We start from the raw sequence: 21317 nt of genomic DNA, 5'->3' as shown, positions 1-21317 counted from the left end.
CGTCGTAATGCAAGTCTATGGGCAGCAAAACGGATCCGTCCTATCGTCTTATGGATTCCGTTATGTTCCGTTATAACCCTGTTATAACGGAAGCCATAACGGACTCCATAACGCTAGTGTGAACCCACCCTTAGCTGGAATTTCTTTAAAGAATGAACTCTGCTAAATAATAATGAATATAACATGTTCACATCAGTCATCCGAAGCCAATAGCTCAAAATTGATATGCAATCCTAAGAGCAATGAGGGACAGGAGTGCTCAGTGCGGTATTTTTTACATTAGGGAATTAGCGTGGGATATTTTCCACAGTCATATTCTTTTCTTTAAATTCTCAGCTGTGTTATATTATTGTATGTTTGTGCAATGAGTATTACATACGGTAAATGCTACTAGATATTTGAGGGTGTCATTTTCTCTGTTTTCTGCTAGATGGCGGTGTTCTCTGCATTGGCATACAATAATCTGATGTGTCCTTATTATAATATTAAGAAGTAGGTGCTTTTCACTCATGACACATTTTCTCACAGAAGTTTATGTTCAATATGTAAGTGGTTCCACCTACCGTTTTGACATTAAATGCGAGGAGAACGTACTTCATATCTGGAGACACTTCATATTTACTGACCTTGAAGGTGTCCTAGAAACAAATAAAATAAAAAGTAGTCAGTGCGTTAAACATACAGGATAGAGTCTACTATGAATCATTTATAACCTTCCATAATGGTGTCTACCTGCTGCTCACTATCAGATTTTACAGACACGGTGACACCTGTCCCTGTAATAACAATCCAGTACACCGCCTGCTATTGTTTTATTCTTCTGTGTAAAGTCAACGGAACATAATATACCTATAGGGAAACTACAATGAAGAGTAACTGAAGCTGAGCTCTATACACAGAAGTGATGGATAAAATACACACACAAAAAATCTAATATTATATTCTATATGTAATTCTGTAAATAAATGAAACCAAGTGTAATGATTGACAGCAATGTCAAATCTAAGATACATACGATAGATAGACATAGATGGACAGATAGATAGATATGTGAGATTGTGGAAAAGCTCTGCCTGTGCAATGTTTATGCTTAAATTGTATTGGAGCTGGCATTTGGCATTCCGGGGACTAGAGGCCACTGTTTTGCAGCTACAGTCAAGCACACTCTGGGATCTGCATATGCAAAGCAGATGATGACTCATGCAAGCTGCTTCTGTGTGAACCAGGAAGTGTTGATCTGACATGGTGAAAGGATTGTGCTGTGAGGGACTGAATCCGATTCCATCCTGGCTTGCGGATGTCCGGCAGTGAATGGACACTCAAAGGAAGGAGAGTAGCTGTTGCCCCCTTACTGGATCCAGCTTTTTGAAAGAGAGGTTGTCCCAGGAAGACCATTTCCAATGTGTGGACAAGAAGCCTTATCATCAAGCAAGGCTGCACGGTTGCTGAGAGCTTGGTGGCCATCCCGGGTAAGCGGCATCCTAGGGCCCAGAACGGACGCAGGTCAGTACACCCGTTTACTCCTTGCTTTATACTAGTGGCGCCTGAAGCAACAGAGAATAAGCTTAGGTCTGAAATTAGATAGATAGATAGGGTTGTGTGATTGGCAGGCTGTACAGAACTGTTCTGCGGCGCAGTTTGTCCTATTTTGCGGCACAGTATTGACTTTGCAGGCTCTGCTATGTCCGCCATCGGCTAGGTTTGTCCTGTTCTGCGGCACAGTATTAACATTGCAGGCTCTGCTGTGTCTGCCATCGGCTAGGCCTGTCCAGTGGGAAGGGACAGTGACTGTGGGTCTGGGATATAGCATTTTCTGTGCATGTTTGTATTGCTGCGGTTATATTACTGTTATAGTAAAGTTTCTGTTTTTGCATAAATAGCTGGTGTCGTTTTCCCTGTTCCGTGACTTCGCTGTATCCTGGGGGTCCCTCCCCGGTTCACGGTCTTACAGATAGATTAGATGGAATAGATGGATGGATAGATGAATAGATAGATATATGATTGATTGACAGATAGATAGATAGATAGATAGATAGATAGATAGATAGATAGAAGCAGCACTCCAAAAAATTATTTAAGGACTTTGTTTAGCCCATGTGCGACGTTTTCGGTCCATAGACCTTTTATTCCACTCTTTTGGATTTTTGGAGCGCTGCCGGTTTTTTCACTTTATGTACGAAGGATTGATGACTTTATCCTGAGGTTTTGAACCTAGTTCATTGCTGTTTGCGAACAGTGATGCTCATTTTTTTCTTTTGATAGATAGATAACTAGATAGACAGGCAGATAGATAATAGAGAAAGAAAGAAAGAAAGAAAGAAAGAAAGAAAGAAAGAAAGAAAGAAAGAAAGAAAGAAAGAAAGAAAGAAAGAAAGAAAGAAAGAAAGAAAGAAAGAAAGAAAGAAAGAGAGAAAGCAAGCATTTCACTCAAGTAGAATCTTCAGATGCTACTTTCTATGGATTATTTAAAAATAGAGCTACAGTAATATTTATAGCAAGTGAGATGCATACGTGTGCACATATACTAGTTCACCGACAGTACCAAGGCTGAGAAAACAGTATAATTAATCTGATGAATTCCCTGTTAATTAACTCAAGGCTCCAGGTGTGTAGACATGTGCTATTTATTATAATAGCGGTGGTTAATGGTAATGGTGCAGTGGGAAAAAAAAGATATAGGCAAGAATATGTCATTTTTGTAGCACTTACTATCTGTGAGAATAACACAGTAGTTATGCATTTTTTTACGTACAGAAAGAGTCCTAATAGACAGAGCCTGATGTGTGTGATGACAATCTGTATATAGTACTGCAGAATAATAGTAATAATAATAATAATAAATAATAATAATAATAATAATAATAATAATAACCTATAGCTAGTTATCAGGTGCGTATGGGCTCATTAAAGGAATTTTCCCATAAAAACCAGCCTACTAATGTCTGACTGGGAGGGGTCATACTGCTGGGACCTAAGAACAAGTGTAACCTATGAGTGCATTCACAATGTTTTCAGACTCTTTCGCTTTTCTTACATTTTGTTATTTTGAGAGGTTGTGCAAAAAAAAAATTTTAGAAATATTTGCAAAGTTAAGCCTCATGTAGACGTCCGGGGAACACGGTCCGTGAGATACCGGACTGGCATTGCAGGAGCGCACGGCGTCATTGGTTGCTATGATGCCATGAGCTCCTGCAATGCCAGTCCAGTATCTCACAGACCATGTTCCACGGACGTCTGCATGAGGCTTTATTAAAAAGGAAAAACTAAAATTATGCATGGATATAAGTTCAGCTTAGAGGCCTCCCTATATGTCTTGATCATCTTTGAGATGTTTCCACATCTTGATTGGAGTCCACCTGTGGTAAATTCAATTAATTTGAGATGCACCTAAAGGACTCTGAGAGCGATGAAACCAATATTGAACTTTTTGGCCTTAATTTTACATGTCATGTTGGAAGGTAACCATGTACTGCTCAATACCATCCCTACAGTGAAGCATGGTGGTGGAAGCATCATGATTTGTTTTTTTTTTCAGTGGCTGGGACAGGGAGACGGGTCAGAGTTAAAGCAGCTGAATGAACAAAAGCAAAGAGATATTCTTAATGAAAACCTGAAACAGAGTGCTCTGGACCTCAGACTGGGCTGAAGGTTCACCTTCCAACAAGACAATGACCCTAAAAACAAAGCCAAGACAACACAGGGGTGACTTAGGGACAATACTGTAAATATCCTTGAGTGGCCCAGCCAGATCCCTCCCCATCACATATCTATGATGAGACCTGAAAATGGCTGTCCACCAACGATTCCCATCCAACCTGACAGAGCTTGACAAGATCTGCAGAGAAGAATGGCCGGAAAATCCCCAATTCCAGGTGTGCAAACCTAGTGGCATCATACCCAAAAAGAATGGAGGCTGTAATTGCTGGCAAAAATGCACTGTATGTCCATGGGTGTGTCACAGCAGAGAAGGAGCGGCGATAGGGGAGTGTCCATGTAACTGGGTGATGGGAGGAGCTATATACTAGCTGGGTGCCAGGAGCAATGATAGGGGAGTATCTATGTAACTGGGTGATGGGAGGGGCTATAAACTAGCTGGGTGTTGTTAGGGGCGGTGCTGGAGCTGTGGCAGAGAAAGAAGTCATGGGATTGGTTGGATAAGACAGGATGGAAACCAACCAGAACAATTTATTTACATGGTAGAGATGGGTCAGAAGAATACAAATTAAAAAAAGCCTGGGTGAATATATATGAGGTAAGCATGAGCATATCTAAAAAACCAAAGCAATCCCAGAAAACTGGAAAATCCAGATTTTTTATTTTTTATCTTTTTTTAATGCATTTTTTAAAAGCCCCTGTTGCTCCTAGAGGCTCATCTGCATATATTAAAACTTCAGTTTTCTCAGCAACGCGGGCACATATGAACATGGGACCAACACAGATGTCTTCAGCTGTCAACATGTAATACCTCATTCACACGTCTTTTGTGTTTTGGTCAGTGATTTACTCCAGTGGTTTGTAGCCAAAAACAAGTGTGGGTCTAAACACAGAACAGGAGCAGATCTTTCCCTTATACCTTATATCTGTGGAGGCTCACTGACGGAAATCACTAAACAAAAGGCCTCCTGCACACGGCCGTTGTGCGGCCGTTCTGTGCATTGTGGACCGCAATTTTCGATCCCCAATGCACAGGCAACATCCGTACGGCGGCCGGGATGGATCGAGACCCATTCAACTTGAATGGATCGGTATTCCGTCCTCACTGTAAAAAAATAGAACATGCTCCATTTTTTTGTGGTGCGAAGGCACAGACAGAAACACCACAGAAGAACTCCGTAGTGCTTCCGTGGGCTTCCGATTAGAGATGAGTGAATCGAAGTTGACGAAGTGAAATTCGATCGAAATTTCAGGAAAAATTTGATTTGCACAAAATTTGAGTTTATCCTCATGCTTTGTTGTAACGAATACAATTTTTTCATAAAATGGCTGCTGCACGTGGCGATTTCAGATTTGGGATAAACAAAAAGGAAGAAAAAACTGGAACTGCAAATAGTATTTGCTCCTTGGGCGCTGCTCGGCTGGATATATAACGCAGAAGGTGAATAAAAAAGTATTTATTGGTCTACGCGTTTCGAGGGAATTGGACCCTCTTCCTCAGGACAATCATCTGATTGTCCTGAGGAAGAGGGTCCAATTCCCTCGAAACGCGTAGACCAATAAATACTTTTTTATTCACCTTCTGCGTTATATATCCAGCCGAGCAGCGCCCAAGGAGCAAATACTATTTGCAGTTCCAGTTTTTTCTTCCTTTTTGTTTATCTCACTTCGCTGTCGCATTTAATTTTTAAATGCGCCCTGGAACCTAGGCTGCAGCAAGGCATCCCTGGCCGCTGGTCCATTTTCCAGCAAGGCTCGTCACAACTAGACTCTGGTAAGCGCATTACTTTTTTCATCATTGTAATCGTCTCATACTTTACTACACATTTGGCGCTGCCTCTCTCTTCCCCCCTTCCTTTTACGATTTCAGATTTGGAGAAGTTTGAAAACATGCACCCTGATAAGTATAACCTCTCACAGGCAGAAATGCCTATCCTCACCTCGTACCTGGGGTACTCTAGAATAATTTTTCATCCCTGTAGGGACTTAATAGGGACATTAGTTTAGGTACGTGGACAGGGGGTCTCCACCATCAGGGGTCTCCCCTGGGCTGAGGTGTTAGGATAGGGGTGGTTATAGGGACAAATTCTCCGCCCCCCACCCCAGGTAACTCTATTAATTGCTGGATATTTGCCATCAGTTAACTAGTCTGTATGTAATTTTTGGTGTTTCTATAGGAGGCCTATATGGGACATTTTTAAAGGCATATCATAAAAATTGTGATTTTAGGGGTTATATTTTTCTCTGCTGGAACTTAGATGTATACTATGTACACCACATTATTTATGTAAATTGATTCCGCTGTACCTTATATGTTCTAAAGCCTTTTGCGTTGTGTATAAGTGGAAAAAAATAAGGGCCTATTTACTGTTCAGCAGTGCAGTTATGTTCTAAAGCCCTTTTTGCGTGTATTAGTGGCCAAAAATATATATTATTTGCCATTCGGTGGTGTAGTTATATGTTCTAAAGCCTTTTGTGGCGCGTATAAGTGGAAAAAAATAAGGGCCTATTTGCCATTCAGCGGTGCCGTTATATGTTCTAAAGCCCTTTTTGGCGTGTATTAGTGGCACAAAAAAAAAAGTATTTGCTGTTGTGTGGAGGAGTAAGAAAATTACAGCCTTTTTTGGCATGTATTAGTGGCAAAAAAATATATACTTGCCGCTTAGTGGTGCAGTTATATGTTGTAAAGCTATTTTTTGCAGTGTATTAGTGGCAAAAAATATATATATGTAGTGCAGCTAAATGTTCTAAAGCCCTTTTTGACATGTATTAGTGGGGGAAAAAAAGCTTATTAGCCGTTGTGTTGTGGAGTGGCAGAGGCATAAATGTTTCTGGCGCAGGCACAGGTCGCAGCAGAGTAAGGGGGCCTAGAAGCAGGAGTCGCAGAGAGAGGACTGAGCTCCAGGTGTTATCTAGTATTCGTGTCTTGACCAGAAACCCAGCAGTTCTTGAATGGTTGACTCAGTCATCCACTTCGTCCCAAGTGACATCAGACACCCCCAGCTAAGAGTCGGTGGGTTTGTCAGACACAACCCTTAGTTGGCATGGCACCTGTCCTCAACCTGCCTCTGTCCTTTTCTGTTCCCTCAGCCAGAGAAGTATTATATGCTGTGGGCTCAGCTCCACTATAAAACGAGGACGAGCTACTAGAGGAGAGTCAGCAGCTACTGGCCAGCCAAGATGTGGAGGAGACATCCGCCACTTCCTCCGGTAGGCGGGCTAGTAGTGATGAGGAGAGTGGTGTGGGAGCTGGTGTTGCGAGCGGTCAGGCTATAGACCCAGAGACCGTTGAGGAGGACATCAGTGACGTGCAGACAGTACTCGATGATGATGTAGCTGATCGCACTTGGGAGCTGGGTGAATTAGGGGCTTCATCATCATTGGGAGAAAAGGATGGCAGCTTGCCTGTCAGGCAGTAGTGGAGCCAGTAAGTCGCTAGCGTGGCCGAGAATCAGCAGGGTGGCAGCAGTGGGAGGTTGGGAGACAAACGTACCCTGAGTAGACCACTCGCATTGCAGGAGCCTAACTGCCTGGAAAGTAGTGGTGCAGGGGTTCACGGAAGCAGCGACAGTAGCAGTCAGGCAGTCAGTCAGTGCGGAGTGTTGGGGGTAAAATCACCTACTCAGCGGTGTGGAAGTTTTTTGTAAAGCTGCCGGAGAAGGTGAACTTGGCCATTTTTAGAATCTGTGGGCAGAAGGTAAAGCGTGGCCAATGTTGGCACCACGGCCCTGCATCAACATTTGCAGCGTCATCATAAAGTGGCCTGGGAGAACCGTGGCTCCGATGTGATGGTCCAGCCTGCCGCAGCAACCGCTGCATCACCCAGTGGCACACACCCGATTTCAGGCAGTCAAGGCTCCACCACCTCAGCCGAAGGGAGCTGTCTGTCCTTCCCATCACCTGCTGGTCCTGATGCTCCTACTCCTGCTCCTACTCCTCGTCAGTCATTCCATCAGCAATCGATCACCGATGCATGCACTCATCCAACGCTGCAGAACGGTCAGGGGTAATACATGTCCTTTATGCCCCACTGGGTAAATTTGGTTCCTGTACAGCCACACCAGCAACTTGGCGAGGTGACGCTGCTTCTGCCTCCACGTTCTCAGACCATTGGTCCTGCTACAATGTCTGCCTCTGCCTCCTCATCGTCCACCGTGTCCTCAGCCTCGACTGCAGGGACAATTCACAGTCCCCTCCAGCATACCACATGTGCAGGGCACGGCGGTGTCACACTGTTCTGCACCTCTTTTGCCTCGGCGAACCGAGTCACACAGAGGAGGAACTGCTCCATGTTCTTCATCAAGAAATCGAATCCTGGCTTTCTCCGCGACAACTCAAAATCGGAACCATGGTGACTGACAACGGGAAGAACATGGTGTCAGCACTGCGTTAAGGAGGGCTGAGCCATGCGCCTTGCATGGCACACGTGTTCAATCTCGTTGTAAAGCCATTCCTAAAGTCTTCACCCCATCTTCAAGACATCCTAAAAATGGCCAGGAAATTTTGCATGCACTTCAGCCACTGGTACAGTACACCGTAAAGTACACTCTCCTTGAGCTGAAACGGCATCCCTCAACATAGGTTGATATGCGACTTTTCCACTCGTTGGAATTCCACCCTCCATATGTTGGACCGACTATACGAACAAACAAAAGGCAATAAACGATTTCTTGATGATCCAAGCAGAAAGGAGTACTCCTCTGTGTCAGCCAGTGGCAGCTCATGCGTGACACCTGCTATTTGCTCAGGCCCTTAGAGGAGGCCACGTTATTTGTCAGTCACCAGGACTACGGGATGAACACTGCTTCATGTCCTGGAACAGATGCTGGTAAATCTGGCTGTTCAGGGGACTGGAGATGTGGCACCTAGATTTTACGACCACATGAGCCCTGTGGGAGCTAAACTGAAGGAGAAGGAGGACATTGGAGCACAAGCAATGTGTAGCAAAATGGGTGGTTTTTCTACACAGGTGACAAAAGAGGAGGAACAAGAGCAGCCAGAGGAGCTACAGTGCAATGAGGCAGAGGACCCAGACACACCGTGGCAGTATGCAGTGGAGATGGAGGCAGGGAGTCCCTCCGAGTCACTTGCACAAATGGCCCGATGCATGCTCACTTGCTTGTGTAGTGAAGCTGAATTGTCACCATTTGGCAGAGGGATGACTTCTGGCTCTCCACCTTGTTGGACCCTCTCTAGCGGTCCAAAATGGGGGCTTTTTTTTACACCCACTGAGAGGAAGGACAAACTGAACTACTATAGAGACATCCTATGTAGTAAGTTGGCCGCTGCCTATCTGCACCATCGTCCATCCTCTTGCAGTTCTGAACGAAGGGGCCCTCTGCGCTCAAGTTCCTCTGCCATGGCTGCTGTGGCAAGTTGGTGGGGTAGGAGCAGTCCCAGCTCCATCAACAGCAGCCTAAGTCTACAGTTGCTAATGAGCAGCTTTCTTTATTCGCCTAGTGAAGAAACTACTCAGCAGCAGTTAGACCATGGACCTGAACCAGCAGGTGGTGGCATACTTGGACAGCACCATGCCACATCATATTGAAGATCCGCTGGACTACTGGGCAGCCAAACTGGATTTGTGGCCGCAACTGGCCGAGTTTGCCCTGGAAAAGCTGTCCTGCCCGGCCAGTAGTGTGGCATCAGAGCGGGTGTTTAGTGCGGCGGGGACCATAGTTATCCCAAGAAGAACTCGCCTGTCCACCCAAAAAGTGGAGAGACTGACCTTTATCAAGATAAATCAGGCGTGGATGAGCCAGGATTTCCACCCGCCAATGCCTGATGCATCAGACTAGATCATCAATGGTGCCACACCAACACTTTGACAAAAGAGACCGGTTTCTTCTGGCTACCTGCTTTAGCTACTATTCTGATTCTGCCACCTGCCAGATGCCAAGTGCTCCTTATTTCACCCACTAACTTCAGCTAGTAATGGTATTGCCAACCACCTCCCCACTCTGTCACTGGGTCACTCTGTGGTCTCCTGACGCTGCTGCCACCTCCACACTATGTCATCTTGCCACTCTGTGGTCTCCTGATGCTTCTGCCACCTCCACACTATGTCACCTTGCCACTCTGTGGTCTCATTATGCAGCTGCCACCTCCACACTATGTCACCTTGCCACTCTGTGGTCTCCTGATGCTGATACCTCCACACTATGTCACCTTGCCACTCTGTGGTCTCCTGATGCTGCTGCCACCTCCACACTATGTCACCTTACCACTGTGTGGTCTCCTGATGCTGCTGCCACCTCCACACTATGTCACCTTTCAACTTTGTGGTCTCCTGATTCTGCTGCTACCTCAACACTATGTCACTTAGCCACTCTGTGGCCTCCTGATGCTGCTGCTGCCACCTCCACACTGTCTTTGTGCCACCAGGTGGCCTCCTCCTGATGCTGCTGCCGTCACCTCTACACTGTCATTGTGCCACCCTGTGGCCTCCTCCTGATGCTGCTGCTGCCACCTCCACACTGTCATTGGGCCACTATGGTTTCCTCATGCTGCTTCCACCTCACCACTATGTCATATGGCCACTCTGTGGACTTCTCATGCTGTTCCCACCCTTCCTACTTCATGACTAGGCCACTATTTTGCCTTTTGGCCTGGCTCACTTCATCATTTATTTGATCTTTCTTCTGATCTGTCAGAAGGAAGGAAAAATGAGACGCACAATGGATCCTGTCTATGTAACAGCTGTAAGGCCTGCATGACATGGTCCCTATTTTGCATCAGAATTGGCTTATGATTTGGTAGCCAAAAGCACGAGTGGGTACAAAACACAGAAGACAATGCAATGCAAATATTCCATTCACGGATCATCTCTGTTTTGTATCCACTCCTGTTTTTTTTGGCTTTAGCAATACAGATGGATTACTGACCAAATGCTGACCGAGTGAAGGAGTATGCTCCACAGACAGGATCTGTTTTTTGGGGGTTATTGTTCTAACGGATCAGAGGAAGGGCACAAAAATCAGTGACGTCAACAGAAACTTACTGCTGACACCCTCTCCACTCTGTCGGGGGTGCTCTACTTGTAGAGGCATTTAATAGAACAGGTTCTGTAGACATCTATGTTGAATCAGTTGGCGATGGTGAAAAAGTAGTGTGCTTCTTCTTGGCGCTAACATCGACCTGTAAGGCTGAGTTCGCACTTGAGTTATTTGGTCAGTTTTGGCCCTGTAACAGCCCAAATAAGTGAAGTGTGCAGTGATTCTAAGAGCGACGCCTGTCATCTGCATGTCATACGGACTCACAGTACTATTTCACTACCAAAGCAGACTCCCTATGTGTGTTACTGCAAGGCACAGTGTTTTACACCACTATAAAGGCTCTCTGCAGCTAGGAAATAGCTGTTTTTTAACACGATTCACCGCTAATAAATTCAGATCGAACCAAATTTTTTCGGCAAATAGAATATAATTTTTGAGAAATTCGCTCATCTCTATGTCCGATCCGTGCTTCCGTTCCGCACCACACCTCTAGGATTGCGGACCCATTTGGGGTGCACACGGTCAGTGCCCATGTATTGCGGACCCGCTGTATGCATGAGGCCAAACACTGACGTGTGAATGAGGCTTAAACAGGTCAGACAGTTTCATAGCTACAAATCTGCTGACAGATGGTCTTTAAATGTTTTTGCTTCTTCTAAAAATATCGGATTCCCTTACACACTGCATTATCTTCTCTGACATCCCAATTTGCCTTTCATCTAGGTGCTCATTTTTCTAAGGCAAGCGGATAATTTTTGCCGTCCTGGCATACGGAGGATGTATCTTTACCTGCCAAGCCATTTTTGTTGTAAAAAATAACCCCACAAAAATAAAATCTCTTCTTGGTAATAAAAAAGACATGGCTGCAAACCAAACACGGATTCTACAAGAAAAAAAAAAAACTGAAGAAACACTAATAAAGATTGCAGGAGGGCAGGGACCTGCCAATAAAATAAAATCATCCAAAGATATAAAAGTGCTTCAATAAATTATAACATGCATAATGTATTAATGCCTGGTTTATGTGTTCCGAGGATACACGCTCCTTCATCAAAGCTTTGTGGTCAAGACGGATAAATCATTGCATTAAATCTGATCTTCTGCTGTGATAGTATTAGAGGCATCTTTAGAGAGCGCTGGGCCCGTGGCTGTCTCTATTTTGTGAATGCACAGTTGCTGTGATGAAGTCTTTATATTTTAATTCAGCCTTAAATAATCAAAATGTTCTGCTCGAGTGGAATATTTCTGCTCCTTCTCTTCAATCTCCATTTCTCACTTCATATAGTCGGTTAACTATATTTTAGTGAATCACCCAAGAGTGCCATGTACTGTAGGACAGCGGGTGAGTTCGAGGGTTAAAGGCCTAAATGGCTCATAGTGACCCTTAGGGCTCATGCAGATGAACGTATTTTCTTTCCCTGTCCATTCTGTATGCGGAACCATTCACTTCAATGGGTCCGCAAAAAAAAACCCGGAAGTTACTCCATGTGCAATCCATTTCCGCATGTCCTATTATTGTCAGCATTACAGACAAGGATAGTACTGTTCTATGATGGGTCAGCTGTTCCGTTCCGCTGTTAGTATTTTTTGCGGATACGTTTTTTTGCAGGCCGCAAAATACATACGGTTGTGTGCATGAACCCTTAGGGCTGTTTCACACGAGCGGATGCCGTGCGTGGCATCCGCTCCGTGAATGACAGCCAAGACCCGATGCAGACTGCAGAGACACGGAGCATTAACATGACTGATAACGCTCTTTGCCTCTCTGTGATCTCTTTACTACAAAATCACAGTGACAACTTTATCTCACTGTGATTTCATAGTAAAGAGGTCACAGAGAGGCACGGAGCATTATCAATCATGTTAAGGCTCCGTGCCTCTGCTGTCCGCATCGGGTCTTGGCACTCTTTCACGGAGAGGATGCCACGCACGGCATCCGCTCGTGTGAAACAGCCCTTATAGGGGCTGTCTGAGATGATTCAAAATTCTAGGGATGCCTCTGAAAGGTGTGAAAGTTTTTTTTTTTTTAAATGACATATACTCCTCTATGCCGTTCTCCGCACCGCTAGTTCTTCTCCCGCTGTCTGTTTATAGCACTGCAGCACATCCTAAGCGGCATAAAGAAGGTAAGAAAGAGGTGAGTACTGGACATCATTGTTTTAAAAAATTTACAGTATTTGGGGATATTACTAACATTTTTAGGACAACCATTTTAAGGGGAGTGTCTCATTAGAATATAATCAATCATTTAAAATAAATTTTTTAGGTTCAAAAAATCTATAAAATATATATATATATATATATATATATATATATATATATATATCAGGGCCGTTTCTAGGGGCGGGCGGGCCGGGCGGCCGCCCGTGGCGCTGTCATAAGGGGGGCGCCGGCAGGGGCGCCCTCTTGTCGTTTCTCTGCCGTGCGCCCTGGCTCCCTCCCTCTGAGATCTCGCCTGCCCTGCGCCCGAGTGCCGAGTCCTCTCACTCTTCAGACAGTGCCCGTACGTACTACCGAGTCCAGTCACTCAGCTCCGGTACGTGCGGGCGGCACTTACTGACATCACGCGCCTGCTCCTCCCACTAGGCGGCGCAGGCACGTGACGTACAGTGAGTGAGTGAGCGCCGCACTGCCTGCCTGTTACCGCCCGCCCTGAGCAGTGCTGATGCTGAAAAGAAGCCTGCTGTGAGGCGAGTGATGGTCTGTGGGGGGGAGCAATAATTACAATGGGGGCGGGGGCCACTGTGGGAGACATGAAAATGGGGGCCACTGTCACTGTGGGGGACATTAAGTTTAATAAGGATCACTATGGACATTATTTAGAATGGAGGCTGCTGTGGGTGTCATTACTCATTATAACTATAATGTCTGATAGGCCTAGTCCTGAGCTGAGTTATATTACCCTGCCCTGTATAATAATGTACCCATCCCTGATACCCCTTAGTTATATTACCCCGCTGGGGTAATATAACTAAGGGGTATCAGGGTACATTATTATACAGGGCAGGGTAATATAACTCAGGACTAGGCCTATCAGACATTATACAGTTATAATGACACCCACAGCAGCCTCCATTCTAAATAATGTTCATAGTGATCCTTATCAAAAATAATGTCCCCCCCACAGGCAGGCTCTGCGGCCGGCGGCGCTCACTCACTGTACGTCACGCGCCGCCGCCCGCAGAGCCTGCCTGTTACCGCCCGCCCGGAGCAGTGCTGAGAAAGAAGCCTGCTGTGAGTGAGAGCCTGAGTCTGTGGGTCACTGGGTGCGTCACTGTGACCGTCCGTGCAATGTGGTGACACATTTTTTACAATGGGGAGACACTTATTTCATCGAACAGTTTTGAGGGGGGGGTTTTGACCCTCGCCCTGAGAGAAATTTTACCTAGAAACTGCACTGATATATATAACTATGTTTTTTAATTGTCCTTGTCACTATCTACATTAAACAAAAATCCTGAAATCTTGAAGTTTGACGCTGGCCATTCAATTGATTAATAGGAGGATAGGTCCTGTTCTGTAGAGATTTGAGTAGTCCTCCCATTATTATCAAAGGCAGGATTACAAGGAAAGGCAACAACTATAACACAGGATCCACCATTCTCAATAAGTGATGGTCAGAGTTTACCTCCTTCCCCTCTCTGCACAATGGCTTCTGCACTGGTGAGCAGAATACTCTCCCATAGAAATGAGGAACCTACTGTCCATTGCTTGCTATAGTCCATGTTTCTGTTTCAATAGTTTTTATAGATTTTTTTTTTATTTCAAACAGTTAAAGATAGTACATTACAGTTTGATTTGTTACTGTATATGCATTACAGCAGAAACATTGTATCTATCTGCTATTAACAGTAGCTCAGGAAAGATGACTGCCTCCATAATCCTGCACTGAAAGTAAAGTACAACAAATCTAACTGTTTCACTATCTGGTTTTATAGGGCCTCTGTCAGCAGATTTGTACCCATGAAACTGGCTGACCTGTTACATGTGCGCTTGAAGACATCTCTGTTGGTCCCATGTTCATATGTGTCCGCACTGCTGAGAATTTTTTAAAAATATATGCAAGTGAGCCTCTAGGAGCAACATGGGCGTTGCCGTTACACCTAAAGGCTCTTGCAACACGCCAGACCTGCAGGGTATAGCGAAGCGAGGTCACGGTTATAGGCAATCGAGGGTTGCTCACTGTATTGGAGAACCCTGGGCAGGCATGCGGCAGTGAAGGAGAGGTAGACACAGTTCCTCTGGGGCACACTCTGTATATAGGGACCAGGCCTGATGGTGGATGAGGTGCCCTGGATGTTACAGGAATTTTTAGTGCCTGGGGCAAGGTCCCTGTTGGATTCGTGACGCCAGTGCCTGTAACGGTGGCACACCGGTTTATAGGAGGAATAACTGAGTACTCAGTGGATAAACCAAACGTTGCTTTACTTGGTGAACACAGTCCAACTTTGTACATACAGTTACAGTGGATAGTGATGATAACGCAGTCCCTTGGACAATACTTCACAAGCAGGTAGACTTTAGATGGTGGCAGGTAGTAATCATGCAAGATACTTGGAGGACACAACGGTTGATGCTTTACAGTACAATGCTGCTCTATTCCCTTCAGCTATTCTAGCTGGCTGGATCCCAAGGCCCGGATGCCTAAATGCTGGCTTTAATCCTTGGTATATAAATCCTCTCCAGTATTGGCGCTTGCTGTACTTTATAGAACCTCTGCCCATCAGGGTACTTATCTGACCTGGTATTGTCCTTACTCGGCTTGAGGGTAACTGCAGGTTTCTCCCAGGAGGTGCTGTCCTGCAACTGGGGTGTCTCTACTGAGCTAAGCCTAGCCTCAGGAGCTTCAGGTGGACAAAGTAACTCCTCTAGTCCCCTGGAATGAACTACCACTCCCCTGTCTGGGCCTTCCTATATATATCTAGGGCTCTCTAGCTCCCTCTAATGTCTGGGAGGCTAAACTACACCCTGACAGGCCTGACACCCAGCTAACACAGGGAAATGCATACACAACATTTCAGGTAATAAAAACACATTAACCCCTTTTGTGCAGTGCCCACCTTTACCTAGTGGGACACTACACTCTGCTCTCTCTGCAACTGCTGTGCTCTCTGCAGTTTGATAGACAACGGCCAGGCAGTGATGACAGATATCTCAGAAAAACCCTTTAAATATACGGTACATTGTGAGTTGGATATTTAAAGATGGCGCTGTAGCCGCTAAGTGCTTGCTGTTTTAAACAGCAGACACCGAGGGCTAATGTATGCAATTGACAATAACGTCAGTCACACACTTTTGACTCCTTAGATGCCATGGTCAAATGTGACTACAACATCTGGGAGCTGAAAAACCTAGTGGGGATCGGGGTACCCAGATGGTGCTCGGTCCTTCTGAATGATCCGAGGATGCAGCAGCCATGTTCCCGAGAAGACCCTGCCTGAAACTCTGATAGACTCCAATGCTAATGAATTGGAGTCTATGTCAGAAGCAATCTAATCATTTCTTGTTCAAGTTCCCTAGGGAAATTATTAAAAAGTGTAAAAAAAAAAAACTAAAAAAGAAAGTTTAAAGAAAGTTGAATAAAAAGTGAGCTAACAGTCGTACACACTTCAACATGGTATCAATAAAATCTAGATTGTCCGGCAAAAAATGAGCCCTAACACAGCTCCATAGACATAAAAACAAAAAGGTTATTGATGCCAACATGGCAATGCAAAGATAAAAATAGTTTTTTAAAAGTTTTTTTTTTTCAGTAATAAATCTAAGCATATGTGGTATAGATGTAATCATACTGACCCAGAGAATGAAAGTAACAAGTCAGTTTTACCGCTGTGAAAACTAAATTCATAAAACTGTAGCGGGACTTTTTTTTTATTTTTTATAATAATAAATGGTGTCGTTAAAAAGTACAACTTATCCCGCAAAAAAACTAGCTGTCATACAGCTATGTGAATGGAAAAATTAAAAGTTATGGCTCTGGGAGGGCTGGGACAAAAAAAAAAAAAAAAAGATAAAACTGAAAATGGCACTGTCCTGAAAGGGTTAAAACCTGCAACTGTCCCAAGAACAGATATGTCCACTTTTGATGCAGTGTCCCTTTCATGGCTTATGGTAGCTCCATTCAATGCAGCGTATATAGCAGCAGAAGCCACAGGAGCCTCTATCATGGTGTGAATAGACCTAGGAGTATGGCAATTTGCAGTGAGGAGAACTACAACCCTCAGCAGGCCCTGAATGTCTGCATCTGACAGGGCATGCTGGGAGTTGTAATTTTCAGAGAGGAGAACAGTAAAAACATGAGCATTTTCTTCCATTACTTTAGGGACTTGGGGACTGGCCTGGCTGAGCACACAGCCTCCTGCTTCTCTTCTCCTGCCCGGTCATCGGTGTCTTTACACTGCACTACCCCTTTAACCCAGCACTGATCAGGTGGGTAGATGTATGCCAGCACATAGATCAGAGCGCTGTATAGTATCTCCTGGCACCGCACAGAGCCCCCTGTTTCAATAAAACATCCTGCTGCACACAGCAAACACTGGCCCACGTTTACTAATGCGCCTGCGCCAAACATCTGTGCAAAAAAAGGGCACAAACTATTGCACATAGGGGTTGTACACCTTCTTCTGAAATGCTTGACAAGGGGACGGGGCCTGAGATGCGCCATTTGTGCCAACATTTCAGCACAATTCTGGGGCAACAATCTGTCTGAAAGTAAGCCAATAGCTGGTACAGAGTCGGAGAGAAGCCTGGGCGTCTGTGATAGACCTGGTGCAGGGATAGACAGCCTGGGCACCGTCTATAGGATCAGTAAATCTGATCTTCTGTGTTAAAGGGGTTGTCTCACTTCAGCCAGTGGCATTTATCATGTAGAGAAAGTTAATACAAGGCACTTACTAATGTATTGTGATACCACAGTGACAATTATCTTCATGTATTCATTGTTTATTTTGGGTTTTAATATGGGCAATAGGAGGATAATTTGAATTTATACACAAGTATATATATATATATATATATATATATATACACTCACCTAAAGAATTATTAGGAACACCTGTTCTATTTCTCATTAATGCAATTATCTAGTCAACCAATCACATGGCAGTTGCTTCAATGCATTTAGGGGGGTGCTCCTGGTCAAGACAATCTCCTGAACTCCAAACTGAATGTCAGAATGGGAAAGAAAGGTGATTTAAGTAATTTTGAGCGTGGCATGGTTGTTGGTGCCAGACGGGCCGGTCTGAGAATTTCACAATCTGCTCAGTTACTGGGATTTTCACGCACAACCATTTCTAGGGTTTACAAAGAATGGTGTGAAAAGGGAAAAACATCCAGTATGCGGCAGTCCTGTGGGTGAAAATGCCTTGTGGATGCTAGAGGTCAGAGGAGAATGGGCCGACTGATTCAAGCTGATAGAAGAGCAATGTTGACTGAAATAACCACTCGTTACAACCGAGGTATGCAGCAAAGCATTTGTGAAGCCACAACACGCACAACCTTGAGGCGGATGAGCTACAACAGCAGAAGACCCCACCGGGTACCACTCATCTCCACTACAAATAGGAAAAAGAGGCTACAATCTGCACGATCTCACCAAAATTGGACTGTTGAAGACTGGAAAATGTTGCCTGGTCTGAGGAGTCTCGATTTCTGTTGAGACATTCAAATGGTAGAGTCCAAATTTGGCGTAAACAGAATGAGAACATGTATCCATCCTCTGATGGCTACTTCCAGCAGGATAATGCACCATGTCACAAAACTCGAATCATTTCAAATTGGTTTCTTGAACATGACAATGAGTTCACTGTACTAAAATGGCCCCCACAGTCACCAGATCTCAACCCAATAGAGCATCTTTGGGATGTGGTGGAACGGGAGCTTCGTGCCCTGAATGTGCATCCCTCAAATCTCCATCAACTGCAAGATGCTATCCTATCAATATGGGCCAACATTTCTAAAGAATGCTATCAGCACCTTGTTGAATCAATGCCACGTAGAATTAAGGCAGTTCTGAAGGCAAAAGGGGGTCCAACACCGTATTAGTATGGTGTTCCTAATAATTCTTTAGGTGAGTGTATATATATATATATATATATATATATATATTCTTTTTTATAGCTTTCCTAGGGGACTTTAACATGCATTGGGACTTGGCTATGACAGGCATCAGATCCGACTGCGCTCCCAGCGGGCAGCAGGCAGCTAAAGCACACCACTGCACTGGGCACCTTCTTTGAAGTCACGACTTACACCGCACATGTACAGGGCAGCCCGTGAAGAGGTTAACAAGGTTGCCCAGACTGAGAAATACATAGCTTTTTTTTTTTCCAAAAAGTGCCATGCTTGTCCACAGTTTGGGTCTGGTATTATAGCTCAACCTCATTGATGTGAATGGGACTGACCTGCGATACCACTTATAACCTGTAGACAGGGGTGGTGCTGTTTTCTTATCCTATTCAAACCCTTTCATTTTCTTGTTCAGAGTTAGACTGTATAAAGAAATGGAGCACTGACAGCAGGTCAGAGGTGTCCTTAGCTGGATGTGATAGTAAAACTGAATTTGAATGAAATTTCAGTAATGGTCCCACAGAACCAGCGGTCCCAGGTTATTGGGTTTTTGTAATTCTTCACCGTTCTATGGTCCGGTTCATTCTGAGTCCACTGTGCACATTCATGCAGTTTCCCTCCGCTATGCTAATAAACATGTGCCTATGAAATAATGAAGGGCGATGCCATGCAGAGCGGTAATCAATGGATCCAGCACATCTGCTCTGTGACAACCTGCCATGTTGTGACCATGTACAATGCCACCTGACACCTGCAGGCTCCTCTATGCAGATGGAAATATTTCTGCTGCTTATATGTGCAAACCTAGTGTAACAACCCACAGCTGTCTATTCTATGTAAGCCCTGCTGCAAAACTCACACCTTGTCATCGAGGGTCTGTGTGACTGCTTAACACTGACGGAACTTCCATTGCCAGAAAATATTTCTATCTGGGAATAAGAATTGTATTTGTCTTCTGCTGCCACAATAGGAATTGACAATCACAGTTATAATTAGACTCTATCTATCTATCTATCTATCTATCTATCTATCTATCTATCTATCTATCTATCTATCTATCTATCTATCTATCTATCTATCTATCTATCTATCTACAGTGTCCATCTATCTATTTTACCATTCTGAGTGAAGTTTTTTTTTAACCATTTCTTTAGTGGTAATTTTTTTCTAAACGACTGTGTGACCCATGTTTTTTTCCTGCCGTTTTTTTCCCCCTATAAAGAAGGTGAGGTCAAAAACTTTAGCATTAGAGATGGGAGAACTGATTTGTAGAAATCGATTTTGTCCGCCAGAGCAGCGATTGTACGCTTCTGGGTAGAAATGCTTGACCAGTAGCTGCGGTGGAAGCAGAAGCAGAGCCTTGAGCAGCAGCACAGGCGCAGGATTGTTAGGGCTGTGCAAGAGCGGACTGAGAACTTTGCCGCCCTGGAAAAACCTAAAATAAACCCCTTGTTGTAGGTGGATCCAAATTCACAAAAGCAGGCAGGGCCAACGCATATAGACGGGGACAGCACTACCATAGTGCAGCACAAAATAGCTCCCCAGCGGAACCAGATACCACAGTGCAGTACAATATACCAGATTCCTGTTCCAGGTCGCCATTTCCTGTGCAGGCCACAGGCCTTTTTCCAGCCTGCGGCCTGAGACGCTTATGTGCCTGTGCCATTTATACTCCGCCTCATATAGTGCCATGTGGCCTATGAGGGTGAACAGCAGGACAGGTAGTCATACTACCACCACCACCACCCCCTCCCCCAGTGATGAACTCTATCACCGTCCTGAGGACAGACAGACAACTCCGTACACACCAGAAGTAATACGCACCTGAGCCATAAGAAAGATGGTTGTTTTAACCAAAACATGCTAGTATTTTTTTTTCTCATTTACTAGGGTTGTGGAAAATCCCTTTAAATGAATCCGCACACACAGTATAAACCAGGCAAATGCCTTCATTGTAAATCACTGTATTGAAATGTTAACCTCCACATCCAGCGTTCACCGCGCCGTGTCCTCCCCCATAGATGATCCGCTGATTTTAAACCTGTAGGTGTTTCCAATGCACAGACAAAGTCTTAATACCACATAATTACATTGAGTACATAATTCAGGCTTCATTTAATTGAGGCTCATTAAAAGTCATCTACATAATAATGTGCACAAAGTGCCCCAATGGCATTTTTTATGTAGGTTAAACAGGACAAAGCTCTGAGCTCGAATCACCCTTCCATAAACAAGCTGAAAGCAGACACATCAGCTGGGAACCACTTACGTAGCCCCCAGCACAACATTAGACCCATTCAATTCAAAGAGGAGGGCAAAAACGTTACAAAGGCACCGCAAGAGCATGGTCCACTCTAATACAGGCTCATATTAATAAAATGCACGTAAGACTTTTGCCTGTGCCAGGTCTTATGCCTGGGCTGTTCCGTAAGGCAGTCCTTTTCAACCTTCACCTGAAATACTCCGTCGCCGGTTGTGTGATTAGGGATATTGACGCAGGCAAACAGCTGTGATGATTGCTAGGTTAGTCGATGGCACTGATTCTCCAGCGAACAAGCCGCAAATCGTTAAAGAAAAGGCCCGGTAAATGTATAATTCTCC

The 21317-nt window shown here is 44.6% G+C and overlaps 1 protein-coding gene across 3 annotated transcripts in view; it reads right to left on the bottom strand.

Moving 5' to 3' along the window:
• The window catches only part of DPP6 (dipeptidyl peptidase like 6), a 1686142-nt gene that overhangs the window by 240785 nt on the left and 1424040 nt on the right, over positions 1–21317 (bottom strand). For all 3 annotated transcript variants that reach the window (XM_040434145.1, XM_040434144.1, XM_040434146.1), the window contains one exon: positions 564–638. In XM_040434145.1, the coding sequence (XP_040290079.1) occupies positions 564–638 (75 nt within the window). The remainder of the gene's footprint in view (positions 1–563; positions 639–21317) is intronic.

This window comes from Bufo bufo, chromosome 5 (genome assembly GCF_905171765.1).
Source record: "Bufo bufo chromosome 5, aBufBuf1.1, whole genome shotgun sequence".
NCBI classification, from domain to species: domain Eukaryota; kingdom Metazoa; phylum Chordata; class Amphibia; order Anura; family Bufonidae; genus Bufo; species Bufo bufo.
This window is presented reverse-complemented; position numbering and strand designations above follow the sequence as displayed.